The sequence below is a fragment of the Panthera uncia genome, assembly GCF_023721935.1.
Source record: "Panthera uncia isolate 11264 chromosome B2 unlocalized genomic scaffold, Puncia_PCG_1.0 HiC_scaffold_24, whole genome shotgun sequence".
In the NCBI taxonomy this organism is placed as follows: Eukaryota; Metazoa; Chordata; class Mammalia; order Carnivora; family Felidae; genus Panthera; species Panthera uncia.
This window is the reverse complement of record NW_026057580.1, coordinates 15,019,823-15,034,098: the sequence shown is the minus strand read 5'-3', so window position 1 is coordinate 15,034,098 and position 14,276 is coordinate 15,019,823. Positions and strand designations below refer to the sequence as shown.

At 45.2% G+C, this 14,276-nt stretch overlaps 1 protein-coding gene across 6 annotated transcripts in view; it reads left to right on the top strand.

The window, feature by feature from the left end:
• Positions 1-14,276, top strand: part of ADGRF5 (adhesion G protein-coupled receptor F5) — a 96,845-nt gene that overhangs the window by 33,384 nt on the left and 49,185 nt on the right. For all 6 annotated transcript variants that reach the window (XM_049653766.1, XM_049653768.1, XM_049653771.1 and 3 more), the window contains exon 2: positions 10,721-10,846. In XM_049653766.1, coding sequence (XP_049509723.1) covers positions 10,745-10,846 — 102 coding nt within the window. In that variant the 5' untranslated portion in view covers positions 10,721-10,744. The remainder of the gene's footprint in view (positions 1-10,720; positions 10,847-14,276) is intronic.

Below are 14,276 nucleotides of genomic sequence, written 5' to 3'. Positions count from 1 at the left end.
ACTAGTGAAGAATGGCACTGGCTAATATCAGACGCTCCAGATTAAAGAAATCTTGGAATATTCATGACTTCTCAGGGAACTGTATTTGGGGGGAAATAATACTTTTTTTTTTTTCATTTTGAGTAGTACACACACCTTATTCTTAAAGTTTAATAAAATCCCTAGAAGGGAAAATGAAAATTTCAGAGAAATGAAGTCATGGGCCAAGGACAGCCATGCATGGTCTCAGGAGACAGAGACGATGAGGTCTCTGAAAGCGGGAGACACAGAGGGCTAAAGTGGCCCTGCCAATCATTAAAACGTTGGAATAATTTTTTAAATGTTCGTTTGTTTGTTTTGAGAAAGAGAGCATGGGAAGGGCAGAGAAAGAGAGGGAGAGAGAGAATCCCAAGCAGGCTCCACAGTGCGCCAATCCCGACACAGGGCTCCAACTGACGAACCATGAGATCATGACCTGAGCAAAAACTAAGAGCCGGCCGGTCAACCGACCGAGCCACCCAGGCACCCCTAAAATGTTGGAATATTTTAAACCATGTTGTAAATAACTGCTGCCCCTCAAGCCCCTGGAGTGTCCAAATGCCCTCCACCCACCTCTGCCTCAGCCACCCAGCCTTCGGACCCTCCCGCAGACCTCCGTACCATCCAGAATGAGGGCCCCCGGCCCCTGCTCCTGCATAGTGACCAGAGACTGCTCCAAATGGTCCATTACTTTTATGATTAACACTCCAGTATTCTTTTGAATACCTGATGGAGGGTAGGACCACAGATCTGTAAGGCTTGGCCCCACACCCAAGCCCTCTGCTGCTCAGTGCATCCCTACAGCCAACCACAGGGCTACCCTCCATCATAGCTGGAGCACAGCCCCGGCATTGTTTTGCTGGGACTTAGGGAACCCCTTCCACACAGTAAATGAAAGTAGGAAGATCGATGAGATAAGAGCAGAGTGAGGAACTTAATGTTTTCATAAAGATGGCAATCTCTTGCTTAAAGGCTCAAATTCTCCAGGGATTTACAACAGGGAAAGAAGTGTAAAAGGTTATCAATGCTGCACACACGGGCAGTGTGTTTTGGAAAACTTGACCCCATTGTGTACAAACAAATGTTCTTCTGTAATCTGATGGTACCGAGCCGCCCTGACACAATGCTGTTGCGGGACCTTATTTCAAGGCAAGGGAAAATTAAATAGAAAAAAAAAATGTTCAAGGCAGTCCTTTAATTGGTATTGTGTTTCGTGTTTGTGTTAAATAAATATTTAGCTTATACTTCTGCATGTGTGAGGGATGAATCATCTAATTAAATAATGTCGGCAAAGATAAGTCTTGTCACCTCTGCCGTGGAAAATACAGATCTATGAAGGCAGGCTCTTAAGGTTATACGTGAGGATTTTTAATCCTCAAGTTCAGGAGGGAGGTTATGGCTGATACCCTGTGCCTCATGGAGATGAGTAATAATCACAGCAGGATTTGCAGTTGAAGCCCTCCTGGAATTTGGTGTTATAATTTAGCACCTGTCATCAAAAGGAATCTGCTCTGAATTATTTTCCAGGAGTAGAATGATGTATGTGCAGATCTATGTCCAGTCTCTCACCTGCTATTTTGATCAGAAGTACGTGTTTAAAAAATAACTACCTTGGGGCGCCTGGGTGGCGCAGTCGGTTAAGCGTCCGACTTCAGCCAGGTCACGATCTCGCGGTCCGTGAGTTCGAGCCCCGCGTCAGGCTCTGGGCTGATGGCTCGGAGCCTGGAGCCTGTTTCCGATTCTGTGTCTCCCTCTCTCTCTGCCCCTCCCCCGTTCATGCTCTGTCTCTCTCTGTCCCAAAAATAAATAAAAAACGTTGAAAAAAAAAATTAAAAAAAAAAAATAACTACCTGAACATCTAGGCTGTTCCCCAGAACGTGCAAGGCAGGACACGGGGAGATATGCGTGTGGCCTCTCTCAAAGGGGACGGTAACTTGTCTAGTTGGCCAGCCACAGGCCAAGGTCGAGTAAGAGGCATGGCTTCCCTTGATACAGTCCTCACGTGCAATATATTGAGTTCTTTTCTTAAAAAGAAAGTCACATGGGGCTCCTGGGTGGCTCAGTTGGTTGGGTGTCCAACTTCAGCTCGGGTCATGATCTCACCGTTCATGAGTTCGAGCCCTGCGTGGGGCTCTGTGCTGGCAGCTCGGAGCCTGGAGCCTGCCTTGGGTTCTGTGTCTCCCTCTTTCTCTTCCTCTCTCCCACTGGCACTCTTTCTCTCTCTGTCTCAAAAATAAATAGACATTAAAAAAATTAATAAAAAAAAAAGAAAGTCATACATATAACATCACTACTCCATGCAACATGAGAGCCAAGCAGGTTACAAATGGGAGGAATCTCCACTCTGTCTTCCACCTTGCAAATCTCCTAAGTTGTATACACTCACTCGTCTTGCACATAGTCTACAGCTACCCCCAATGTGATTTCCTCCCTCCTCGCCCCAACGAGAGCTGAGCACATATCATGAGTACATTGCCCTTGCTGAGAACATATCATGTCTCCAAATCCCATGGGCAAAACCGGCCCCCTCCGTGTGGGCCTTTCAGCACCACTGGACACAGTTGTGACAGTCTGCTTCTTGAAACCTGGCTTTCCCTGGTTCCAGACTCTCTTCTAACCTTGTTTCCTTCCTGCCTCTCTGGTCTCTCATTCGCAAACATCTTCGCTCCATCATCTTCCTTGACAGGACCTCTGGTTGCTGGAATTTTCTGGGCCTCTGTTCTTGGCTGTCATCTCTACTCTCTCTACTGTCTTCCTAATCAATCTTAACACTCCTGTGGTGGCAATTACCCCGCCTGTCCTGGCTCCTGCTCACCTCATAAGCCCTCCCGTATACATCCCCTGCTCCTTTTGGTGTTCCAGCCACTCTGGCCCATTTGCAGCTCCTTGAATGTACCGTGCATTTTTTCTGCCTCAGGGCCTTTGCACATGATCTTTGTCCTACCTGGAACTCTCAACCTCCTCCCCCTCTGAGCTCCCTTTTGTTTTTAGCTAATTCCAACTCACACTTCAGATTTCAGCTCAACTAAATACTTCCTTCAGGATACCTTCCACAGATCCCCAGGACTAGGTCATGTCCCTCTGTTAATAGACTTTATTAGAAAACTCAGCACAGTGGTGAAAAATATGGGCTCTGGAATTAGGCTTTTTCGGTTCACATTCGGCTCACATTCGGTTCACATTACCGTCTTGTGTAATTTGGGGAAAATTATTTAACCATTCTGTGGCTCGGTTCATTTGATATCATACTGTTAAGTAGATACTATACTAAAATCCCTATACTGGAATTGCAATGAGGATTAAAAGATTTAATACAGTCAATGCTCAGCTCTTTGCCTGGCACATAGTAAGTGCTCAACAACATATTAGTGTCATGATTATTTTCCTTGGTCACACTTTCATGGTCATGGTCAAACAGTGAATTGAGTGACTGATCCTTTAATGATGCTCATCTACTCCATTAGACTCTAAGCTCCATGGAGACAGGGATCATTTGCTTGTTTTCTGCTCCTTTCTCTGCACCTAGCAGAGCACCTGGCATTTAGCAGGACTTAATAAATGTTTTCCCAGTGAATGAATACAGAAATGGATACATGAGTAAGGGAATAAATAGATTTGCTTCATGCTATGCTTACGACAACAAATACAATACAAGGAGGAAGGTTAAGGACCTCGATTAAGAGGAAGTAAAGACTATTTATAGCTAGGCAGATCAAGGAACCTCCAGCCAGGAGGCAGCCTTTTGCCTTGTCATTGAAGGATGGATTGAACTGGAGTATGCAGTGATTATCCCGAGGCCAAGGGGCGGGGAAAGACGGAGATTAACAAACCAAGTAAATGGTAGGATTCGTTTGGTTTTACCAAACATTCAAAAATAGTTTGACAATAATAACTGCTCCTCTCCACCACCAGGATTGATTCTCAAAGATTAGGTTTTGCATTTTTACTTTGGCATGAACCCCAGAAAACCTCTCACTCTATTTTCAATTATGAAAAATCAGCCACCGTCAGTGATGAAAATCTAATAGATGCTTATTACATATACTTGCTCTGGAATATACAATCTAGGTCATGGAAGGCCTTGAGTATCAATGAAAGCAACTGCCTTTACTCAAAAAGCAATGGGGAGCTGAACAGGGAATAACATGTGAGAAGGGCACTTCTGGAAGGTTAATCTTGCGTCCATGTAGACAATGGGGCGGAGAGGGAAAGAATACAAGCCATTGCAATGGTGCACGAGAGAGGCGGTGAAGGCCTGAACTGCCTAGTAAGTCAGAGGTGGGTTGGATAAATACAAGAGGTCATCATGGTTAGGCTCAGAAGCCTACGTGAGGTTTACCTTGGATTTGAAATAAATGTGAGAAATTTTAGACTCTTTGAATAGTAATGGGACTTCAGAGGCAAACTTCAGTGAGCACCTAATAAATTACAGAGATCTATACTTCTCATCATCATCTTTGATGACAGTCACTATCCACAATTCTATCATAAATGGTTTGCCCGACTGTAGGACAATATTGTCATCTAGGATGTAAGAATGCTTGGTGGGGTCTCCTGAGGCACATAGTCCTTTCTAGGCCTTAGTTTTCTCATCTGAAAAACTAAGGGGAGCCCACACTTCCATGGAGGCAGTGCTGGAACTAGAGATAAATTCTAATTTGTCTTCTAATTCAGATTGTGTGTGTTCTTATGCTCTGTTCAGACACACCGATAATCCATTTTTCAATGTTCATCAAAAACATACTCAAAATAAACACTCAATAAATATTAAGCAACAGACCAGAGGGCCACACTTACCCTTTTTAAATAAAAAACGAATGGTATCATTTTTACTGAATTCGAATCAGTTTTCCAGGGCTGCCATAACAAAGTCCCACAGACGGGGTGGTTTACACAACAGAAATCTCTTTTCTCACAGTTCTGGAGCTTAGAATTGGAGATCAACATGTCAGCAGGGTTGATTTCTTCAGAGGCCTCTCTCCTGGGCTGGTAGATGGTCATCATCTTTCGGGGTCTTCACGTGGTCTTTCCTCTGTGTCTGTTTGTGTCCTAATCTCCTCTTCTCATAAAGCCACTGGCCGTACTGGATGAGGACCCACTCTAATGACCTCGTTTTAACTAAGTTACCTTTTTAAAGACCCTACCTTCAATTAAAGGTCACATTCCGAGGGACTGGGGGTTAGACTTCAACATATTAATTTTGGAGGGATACAACGCAGCCCAGAACAAGTTGCAATGAAGACCAGGCCCTTTCGTGCTTTGTGGGCATGATCTCTAATCTCCTCAGCGGTGCCGCAAGGCGAGCGCTGGGATCCTTGCCATTCATATCAGCAAACTGAGGCTCGGTGGGGGTGAGTGTCTCACCATGGTTACCGAGCGGTGGAGCTTGAGTCAGAATACAACCCTGTTTCGCTTCCAAAGTGGTGCTCTTTCCACTGTAGTCTACTACAGGAAAAAGGGAATTGCCTGAACTGTAATGCCACCAAATTCTCCTTCCAAGTCAGAGCAAAAATAGATCTGCCTTCTTTGGTGCCAGTAATTGTTCAGGAGAACAAAGCCCTCCTAAGGACCGTGGCTGAGCCTACTGCACAGCGGCCGGGCAAGCTGCTCAAGGGAACCTCCAGGAGGGGCTCAAGGGACTACTAAATCTCCCCCTTTGGGCTCTTGTTTCCTCTGCGTATGCTGTTCTCCTTCACCTGAGACTCTCTTTTCTTCCCTTGTTACACATGAAAGCATCACCCATCCTTCAAAGTCTGGCCACTGACCCTAATCACTCCCAAACTCGCCCAGCTTTCCCCCATCTTCAGTTCCAGGCATGCTTATCACTCGCACAGTGCAGCTCACTTGGGAGATAGGCCCTCGTGGGGGTGGATCTGGCTCTATTACTCAACTAGCTGGGTGGCCTGGGTGAATTCTGCAGCCTCTCTGGGCCTTCATTTTCTCATCTATGAATTAGGATAAAAGTACCTACCTCACAGGGTCATCGTGACAGGGAAACTAAGTGCACTAACCTATTTACTGCACTTAGCAGTGTGCCTGGAACATAGTAGACCTTCAGTACATAGTGGTTTTTATGTTGATATTCTTTCAGTCTATGTTGCGTGCCTTCCCAATGAGACTGGGAGCTTCCTGGAGGCAAGGACCATGGCTCACTTCAATTTATGCAGGCACAGCACAATTTGGGGACTGCAGAAAACACTCTGTATTTGCCAGTGCACAAGTGTGCAACACACTTGATAGCTGTATGAGATGTTGAACACAGTCTCAATTAACGGCCTTGGCTATTGGATTGTATCAAAAACTGGTGGGAAGATCACCTTGGAGCCCACACTTCCATTCGTTCGTTCATTCATTCGTTCATTCATTCATAATTGACTGCTTCCTAAATGCATCCCCTCAAACTTCTGTTTCTATGTAAGTTCTTTAGTAGAGAGCGTTATAGGCTGGTGATAGAAGGTACCAACGTGCAAGGAAATGTAGAAAGGGCAATGGGTGGCCGAAAATACGGATCTGTAGACCTCAAACCTCCCTTGCATCAGAAACAGCTCTGGTAGATGGAGAATTTCAGCTTCCACCCCTTAGACATTCCAACTCAAGTGGTCTAGGGTGATTTTAAAATAACAAACAAACAAATGGAAAAAGGAAAATAAGAAACTCCCCAGGTGATGCTTCCGATGCACAGCCAGGGCGAAGAACCACTGAAGCAGATGATGTACAAATACTCCAGGGAACTTTTTCCCCTAGGCAATGCTAAGGGAGGCAATGTGTGTGGGACTAGAGCGGGGAGCAGAGCCCTGGTCACAGAGGCTGAGCAAGTGTGGGCTCACATTGTCATCTTACCTTCCTCCTCTCCAGAAGGAACCAGGAGAGTATCTGGGCTAGGCTCCCCAGAGGACAGGGGTTGAGGATACCAGAGAGCCTGAAAAGGGAGAGCTGTGTAGGGCTTAGGAAATAAATCATTTCCAGAATGAATCTCACTCTTGCCCTACTTAGACGGAGTGTGGAAACACAACTTGGTGACATTGGGGCATCGAGCCTCACAGATGTGGCCATTTCGTGAACATGCTTCTAACCTTGCAAAGGCGTGCAAGGCCATTTACTTCTCCTCCCACTCCCCCGATAAAGTATGGGCCAGTCAGGGCTGATGAAGGGTTTCCAGGAAAGTGGGTGATTTTCAGATTTGGGAGAATAATTCCCTAATGTGTTTCAGGCCAGTCTCACAGTGGCAGTTCCTGATGCATAATCACTCTGCAAGAGAATGTCATTATAGACCGCTTCAAGGAAGCCAGACCCTCATCCTGCAAGTGCAGGGCTTCTGGGAATCCTGAGGACCTATTCCTGGCATATGATGTCAGGGTGCTTGATTTCCCTCTCCCTGTTCTTTAACTTCACAGACAGGAAAATAGGTCCAGAGAAGATCTGGAAGTTGCTCATCACCCCAGGGTTTGTACTGAGTATGAGATCATAGTTCCCAGTTGGTTCTGAGACACAGCCAGCTCATTCAGGTTGGTGAATTTTAGTAGGCAGTATCCCAGATTTATAATTTAAAAAGAGAATGAAATTGAGAACATCAGATAATTTTCTTTCTTCTCTGCCTCCGTTTGCCTCTGTGTTTCTTGGTTGTTGTCCGCCATTTAATCCAGGAATATAGAATGCATAAGAACCTCTAGGGGATTTACAATTAAAGAGATTCTGGTGAAGATACATTGCCTTGAATCTGGGGTTCTACTTCATGCTTTTGATTGGGTGAATTTGGATTTTTCTGCCCATTAGCCGTGCTAAGTAACCCCCACAGTCTCCACTGGCCTCCTCACAGATGAAAACCAGCTGTGAGCTGGAGAGTTACTGAAAAATTATTGATATAGGTAAAGGAAGTTTGTCTTCAGATATCTCCCAAAATGTAGGACCCCCAAAAGCTGAACTGATCTTCAGCTGGTATCACTGTTCTGATTGGCCAGGCCCATACAAAACTGGTTGTCAAATACTTTTAACGTTACCTCTCCCTCAAGGTGGTGGCATTCTTCTCTTAAGTGGAGAACCCACCTCTCACCCTTACTGGGTAAGCAATGGCTATGTACCTGTTCTCATGCCCCTGCATCCAGGGAACATTCCCTTCCCCACAGTGGGGTCCTTTTGACATCTCTATTGACTTGTGATTTTGTTGTCACCAAATAGGTCAATAGACAGTGTTAATTTAATCAATACCTGTCTCTAGGGAGCTGGGAGAAGATGGGGACAATAGGCAGTATTGGCCAGTGGCCTATACAAAAGGACCAGATATGACCACTTGGAGACATTATAATTCTTGCTAATTCTGACAGAAAAGCCACCTCTGGGGAATGGTAAAAAGGATATAGAGTCAGCTCCAGTCCCTCTAACACCTGGGTCCCTCCCTGGCTGTCATGAGTCAAGGGAGGCTCATTAACCGTTCAGTGACTAAATCTCATCCTTTTGATTAACTGTCTCAATCCAGAACCAGCTAGCATAGTGCACGAAGGTGGGGCACGAAAAGGTTACATCACCTCCTGAATACCCAATTCATCCCGGGAGCAGTTGTTATCACCCCGCTCAGTCTGCTCAATACCCACAAAAGCCTGTTCCCTTTGAACAAAGAGTCAGTTGCTACAATTGCCCTACAGCAGATGCATCTGGTTTAGATATCTATTCTCGCAACCTAAATTGCAAAGCATTTTCCAAAAGCCATTGAGCTGCAGAATTTTAGAAATGTATTTGATTGCCAGATCTGCAAATTGGGTCACTTTTCCAGGGCCTTCTGCTTCCCCCTTTTCCACGGGGGAAAAGGAAAAGGAGGCAGTCAGCAGCTGGTGATTGAAACACAATTCTCCCTGGCATGTAGGTCTTGGCTCTCATCTGTGTGTTATCCTGGCCACGATCCCCTGGCACTCCCTCGAACGCCTGGGCCAAGGCCTCCCCTTCCTGATGACTGCCCTCTGGATTCCACTAACAATCAGGGTGAAACCACGGCAGCCTGCACCCCTGCTGCTCTTCATGGCTTTTAACAGATTAACTTAAAAAAAAAAGTTTATTTATTTTTGAGAGATAGAAGAGACAGAGAAGCAGAGAAGCAGAGGGAAAGAGAAAATCCCAGACGGGTTCCGTGCTGTCAGCACAGAGCCCGACATGGGGCTCAACCATGAGACTGTGACCTGAGCCAAAGTCAGATGCTTAACTGACAGAGCCACCCAGGCACCCCCAAACTTTTATTTAGCTTATTTATTTTTAGAGGGAGAGAGAATGGGAGAGGGGCGGAGAGAGGGAGGGAGAGAATCCCAAGCAGGCTGGGCACTGTTAACACCTGGCCTGGCTCGGGGCTCGATCCTATGAACCGTGAGTTCATGACCTGAACTGAAACCAAGAATCAGATGCTTAACTGACTGAGCCACCGAGACGCCCCATGGCTTTTAATCATCTGAGCCTCAGGAAAGTCTGTGAGAAAATTAGAGGAGGTATAATTATCCCCGTTTCATAGATGGGGAATATTGGGCTCAGTGAAAGTGAGTGACTTTACTCAAGGATACACAGTTTATGGTGATTCTGCATCTTAACCCATATCTTCTGTCTCTTGGTCTAGTGTTCTTTTCATGAAAATACATGGCTGTAAAAAAGTTGGTAAGGAAAGGAATCTGTACGAAGTGGTTTGTCTGGGTCCACTTCATTGGACTGGGATTATGCAATGTGATATCCTTCTTTAAAAAAAATTTTTTAATGTTTATTTATTTTTGAGAGACAGAGAGAGTGCACAAGTGAGGGAGGGGCAGAGAGAGAGGGAGACACAGAATCTGAAGCAGGTTCCAGGCTGTGAGCTGTCGGCACAGAGCCCGACGTGGGGCTCGAACTCACAGCCTGCGAGATCGTGACCCAAGCTGAAGTCAGATGCTTAACCGACTGAGCCACCCAGGTGCCCCTGTGTATTCTACCTTTTAAATGCAGAGATGATTAATCTGGTCACCAAAAACTTCATCTTAATCACCAGCATTATAAAGAGGTTGATATCAAAAATCAATGCATAAGATGGGACATATTATATTAATATTCTGTGTTATTTACTGTAATACCATAAAAGACTATAAATTACAGATTATATTTTTATGGCTAAATCCAAGATTTTTCGTACTAATGGGTCCCACGCCCATTATTATGCATCATGAAGTCAATTCAATGGGTTGCTACCAGAATTAAAAGGAAAAACAGGGTAAGGTAGGATAGAATACAATTGGAAATATCACAGTGTGTTGTATGTAGCAAAGGCAAGTAGTGTTCTCTGAATCCTTTTGTTCGTATGTTAGGTATACTGGATCACGATGTTTAAAGTATTTCTTGCTGAGAAGTCTTTCCTTTTTTCTTGCTTTGTTCCCTCCCACCCCCGTTTCTCCTTTCTCCTTCATTCTCTGTCTCCTTCTCTATGTATATAGGAAGGGTACCCAAACATCCGCTACCTGTCCTATGTACAGGTCCCTCCACAACCCGCCCAACCCTCATCCATCCTGACATGATCATATCCTCAGCCCTGGGTCTGAAGCAAAGACTCTCCTCTATAGTTGATATTTTCATGCTCCTTCTGTTCTCCTGTCTGTTTGCAAAGGTCCTTTGGTAGTGTGATGCTCGAAACAGGGTTTGCTAGTTCTTTCTATGTGTAATAAACAAATTCTTCCATCTCTAAACCATCATATTTACATTTCAGGCAAAGCACCTCAAACGTAAAGAAATGAAATCCCCAAGGAGAACCACGCTGTGCTGTATGATTATTGTGATTTATTTTTCCCAAGCTACACCGAACTTGAATTTAGAGTCTATTGTTCATCCCTTGGTGAGTACATCCATGTGTGCTATATTTTTCTCTGTCAAATTTTTCTGACTTCCTGGGACTGTTGCAGATGGAAATTGCTTTAAAAAATGTTTTTTGGGGCCTTTGAGAAAATGTTGCAAGTGCGAGGAGGGCGTGGTGGACATACATGGATGTTCGTTTGTCTACCTGGCTACAACTAACCATACTCCACCATTAGTGGTGATCAAGGGAACATCCCTCAGGCTTCCCTCCTTAAGTAAATGGCCACTTTGAGGCCTGAGACTCTACTCTGAAACTGACAACAATGACCAGAAGGCAGATTTTGAGGACTGGGGGGCAGGACACGTTCTCAAAGCATTTATTTTAACGTGAGCATCAGACTAGAACACATTTCAAAATGTGTGTGTGTGTGTGTGTGTGTGTGTGTGTGAGAGAGAGAGAATCACAGATTGATATAGCTGAAGGGGCCGTCGATGTCATTTAAACTCTTTGCTGACAAATTATCCAGGTGGTTTCGTCTTGTCTTTGGGAAGACAAGACGGAGGATAATAAATACTCCCTCCTTCCTTATGGAAATTATTAGTTATTCCTTCCTTAGGCCACTTCGTGCACCAGAGACAGGGCACATTACTGGTTTTCAAACCTTGGGCAACCGATGTAATTCTCTGTGTGGTTCAATTTCTTCACCTGTCTCATAATGAGAATAGTACCAATTTCCTGCCTGCTACGAGAATTAGGTCAGTTAATATGTGTGAGATGCCTTAGAACAGTGCCTGGCACACAGTAAAAGCTGTGGTGTTTTTTACTGCTGCTATTTCTCTACTGTAATGGCATTTTTTGCTACTGATTTTTTTAAAAGGTATTTTAGCAATGTTGTATTCAGTCCGTCACTATTGTTAAGAGTTTCACTGGTACTTTGTGGCATTATAGACTGTCTCGTTCGGTCTTCTTAGTACTTAAAAAAAATGATGTATTTATTTTTGAGAGAGACAGAGACAGCATAAGCAGGGAAGAGACAGAGAGAGAGGGAGAGAAAGAGTCCCAAGCAGGCTCCGTGCTGTCAGCACAAGCCTGACACGGGGCTTGACCACACGAACCGTGAGATCATGACCTGAGCTGAGATTGAGAGTCAGGCACTCAACCAGTTGAGCCACCCAGGCGGCCCTCTGCTTGGTACTTTTTAATTTTAATTCTTTGTCCCCTGTTTCCGTTATCAAATTTGTTTTTATATTCGTGTTTGCCCAATCTTTGTTCTTTGTTTTTTGTTTAGCCTTTAACGGACCACTTTGTGTTGGAAGTCCTCTTATAAACAACATGTGTTTGAAGTTTCGTCTTGTTTTTTCTTTTCAACAAAATCTGAGTAAATCTGACTTTGCTTGGGGGAGCATAGTTTATTCACATTTAATGTCATATAGAAGATGCTTGATCTTACTTTCAGGGTTGTGTTTTAGAACTTGATGCACTTAATTCCTCTTTTCTGTTTTTGTGTCTTTCATTTGACCTAGGTTTGCTTTGTCTTTTCCATTATTTCTGTCATGACTTGGGAGGTGTGCATTATGTGTCTCTTCTCCCAAACTCCAGTGTGAGGTTCCCCTTGTGTGATCATAGGCAGCAGCTTGCCCAGGTAAATGGGAGAGAAACATTCACACCTCCTATGACTTCATGGGGTCAGTGCAGAGTTCTAGCTACTCAGACGTGTGGGCAGAAAGCCCGAGGCTGAGGTGATCTCAGCAATACAGTCAGCTTGACCTTTATTCCAGAATTTCCTAGCACTCCTGGCCTCCTGGCTTCAGCTGTGCCCTCCCCCTAGACCAGGATGGCCCCCGTTGCTGTGGCCCCAATAATGCCCCTCCATCCATCTGGGGGCATTGGCTGGTCAGAGGATAAGCCAGTGACTTCCCAAGGCTTCTGGTTGGGTTCGAATTCCATCTTTCTAGAAACTCCCACCACTATCCCAGAGGTGTCCACTTTTCCTCTCTAGATCTGCCTTTGAGATATAATATCTTCACACAACCCAAAGGCCACAGACCCTCTCATTGGAGAGATACACCTGAACCTGCCTCATCAGCCTGTATTGCCCTAAGCTGCCCATCCGTTCCCAAGGCTGACCTTCTACCATTTCAAATGCAACCCTGTGCTGATAGGCTTTAAAAAAATATTGTGGTAACATACATACCATTTACCATCTTAACCATTTAAAAAAATCTAATGTTTATTTTTTTAAATTTTTTTTAATGTTTATTTATTTTTGAGAGAGACAGAGACAGAGCTTGAGCGGGGGAGGGGCAGAGAGAGAGGGAGACACAGAATCCGAAGCAGGCTCCAGGCTCTGAGCTGTCAGCACAGAGCCCCACGCGGGGCTCGAACCCACGGACCGTGAGATCATGACCTGAGCGGAAGTCGGATGCCCAACCGACTGAGCCACCCAGGTGCCCGTGATGTTTATTTTTGAGAGAAAGACAGAGCACAAGAGGGGGAGGGGCAGAAAGAGAGGGAGACACAGAATCCCAAGCAGGCTCCAGGCCCTGAGCTCTCAGCACAGAGCCCGACGTGGGGCTCGAACTCACGAACTGCGAGATTATGACCCGCGCCAAGTCAGACGCTCAACCGACTGAGCCACCCAGGCGCCCTACCTTAACCATTTTTAAGTTCAGTGGCGTTAAATAGATCCACATTGCTATGCAACAAGTGTGCATAACTTTTTCACCTTGCAAAACTGAAGATCTAACCCCATTAGACAAGAACTTCCCATTCCCCCCTTTCGTCCAGCTCCTGACAATCACTATTATTACTTTCTTTTTATGATTTCCACTACTTTAGGTACCTCACGTAAGTGGAGTCATCCAGTATTTGCCTTTTCATGACTAACTTATTTCACTTAGCATAATGTCCTCAAAATTTACCTACGTTGTGACATGCGTCAGAATTTCCTTCCTTGCTTAAGTCTGAATAATGATCCGTTGGATGTATATCCCACATTTTGTTTATCCGTCTGCCCATTCATGGACACTTGGGCTGCTTTTATGTCTAGCCTATTCTGAGTAATGCCGCAGCGAGCCTGCGTGTGCAAAGGTGGGGTGGTGGGCTTTCAAAGTGTGGCAACGGAGCCCCTCAAACTTCAACGTGTGTATGAACCCACCGGCGCACCTGGTCAAAGTGCAGATCTCAACTCAGGAAGTCTGGGGTGGGGTCCGGATGTTGCATTTCTGACAAGTTGACGTCGTGCCTGCTCCGGTGGCTGTGCTTTGAGCCGCAAGACTGTAGACACTCAGTCCCCGCATTGTTGCTGAGTGTGAAACCCAGCTCTGGTCAGCCTGGGAAATTTCGTCTTTTCTCCGTCTCCCTGAACCTGTTTCCTTTACATAGCATGAGAATAAATGGCATCTCCTCCATCGCTTTGTTGTGAGGGTCAGACGCTCTCATACCAGCACAGGGCCAACACTTAAGATTT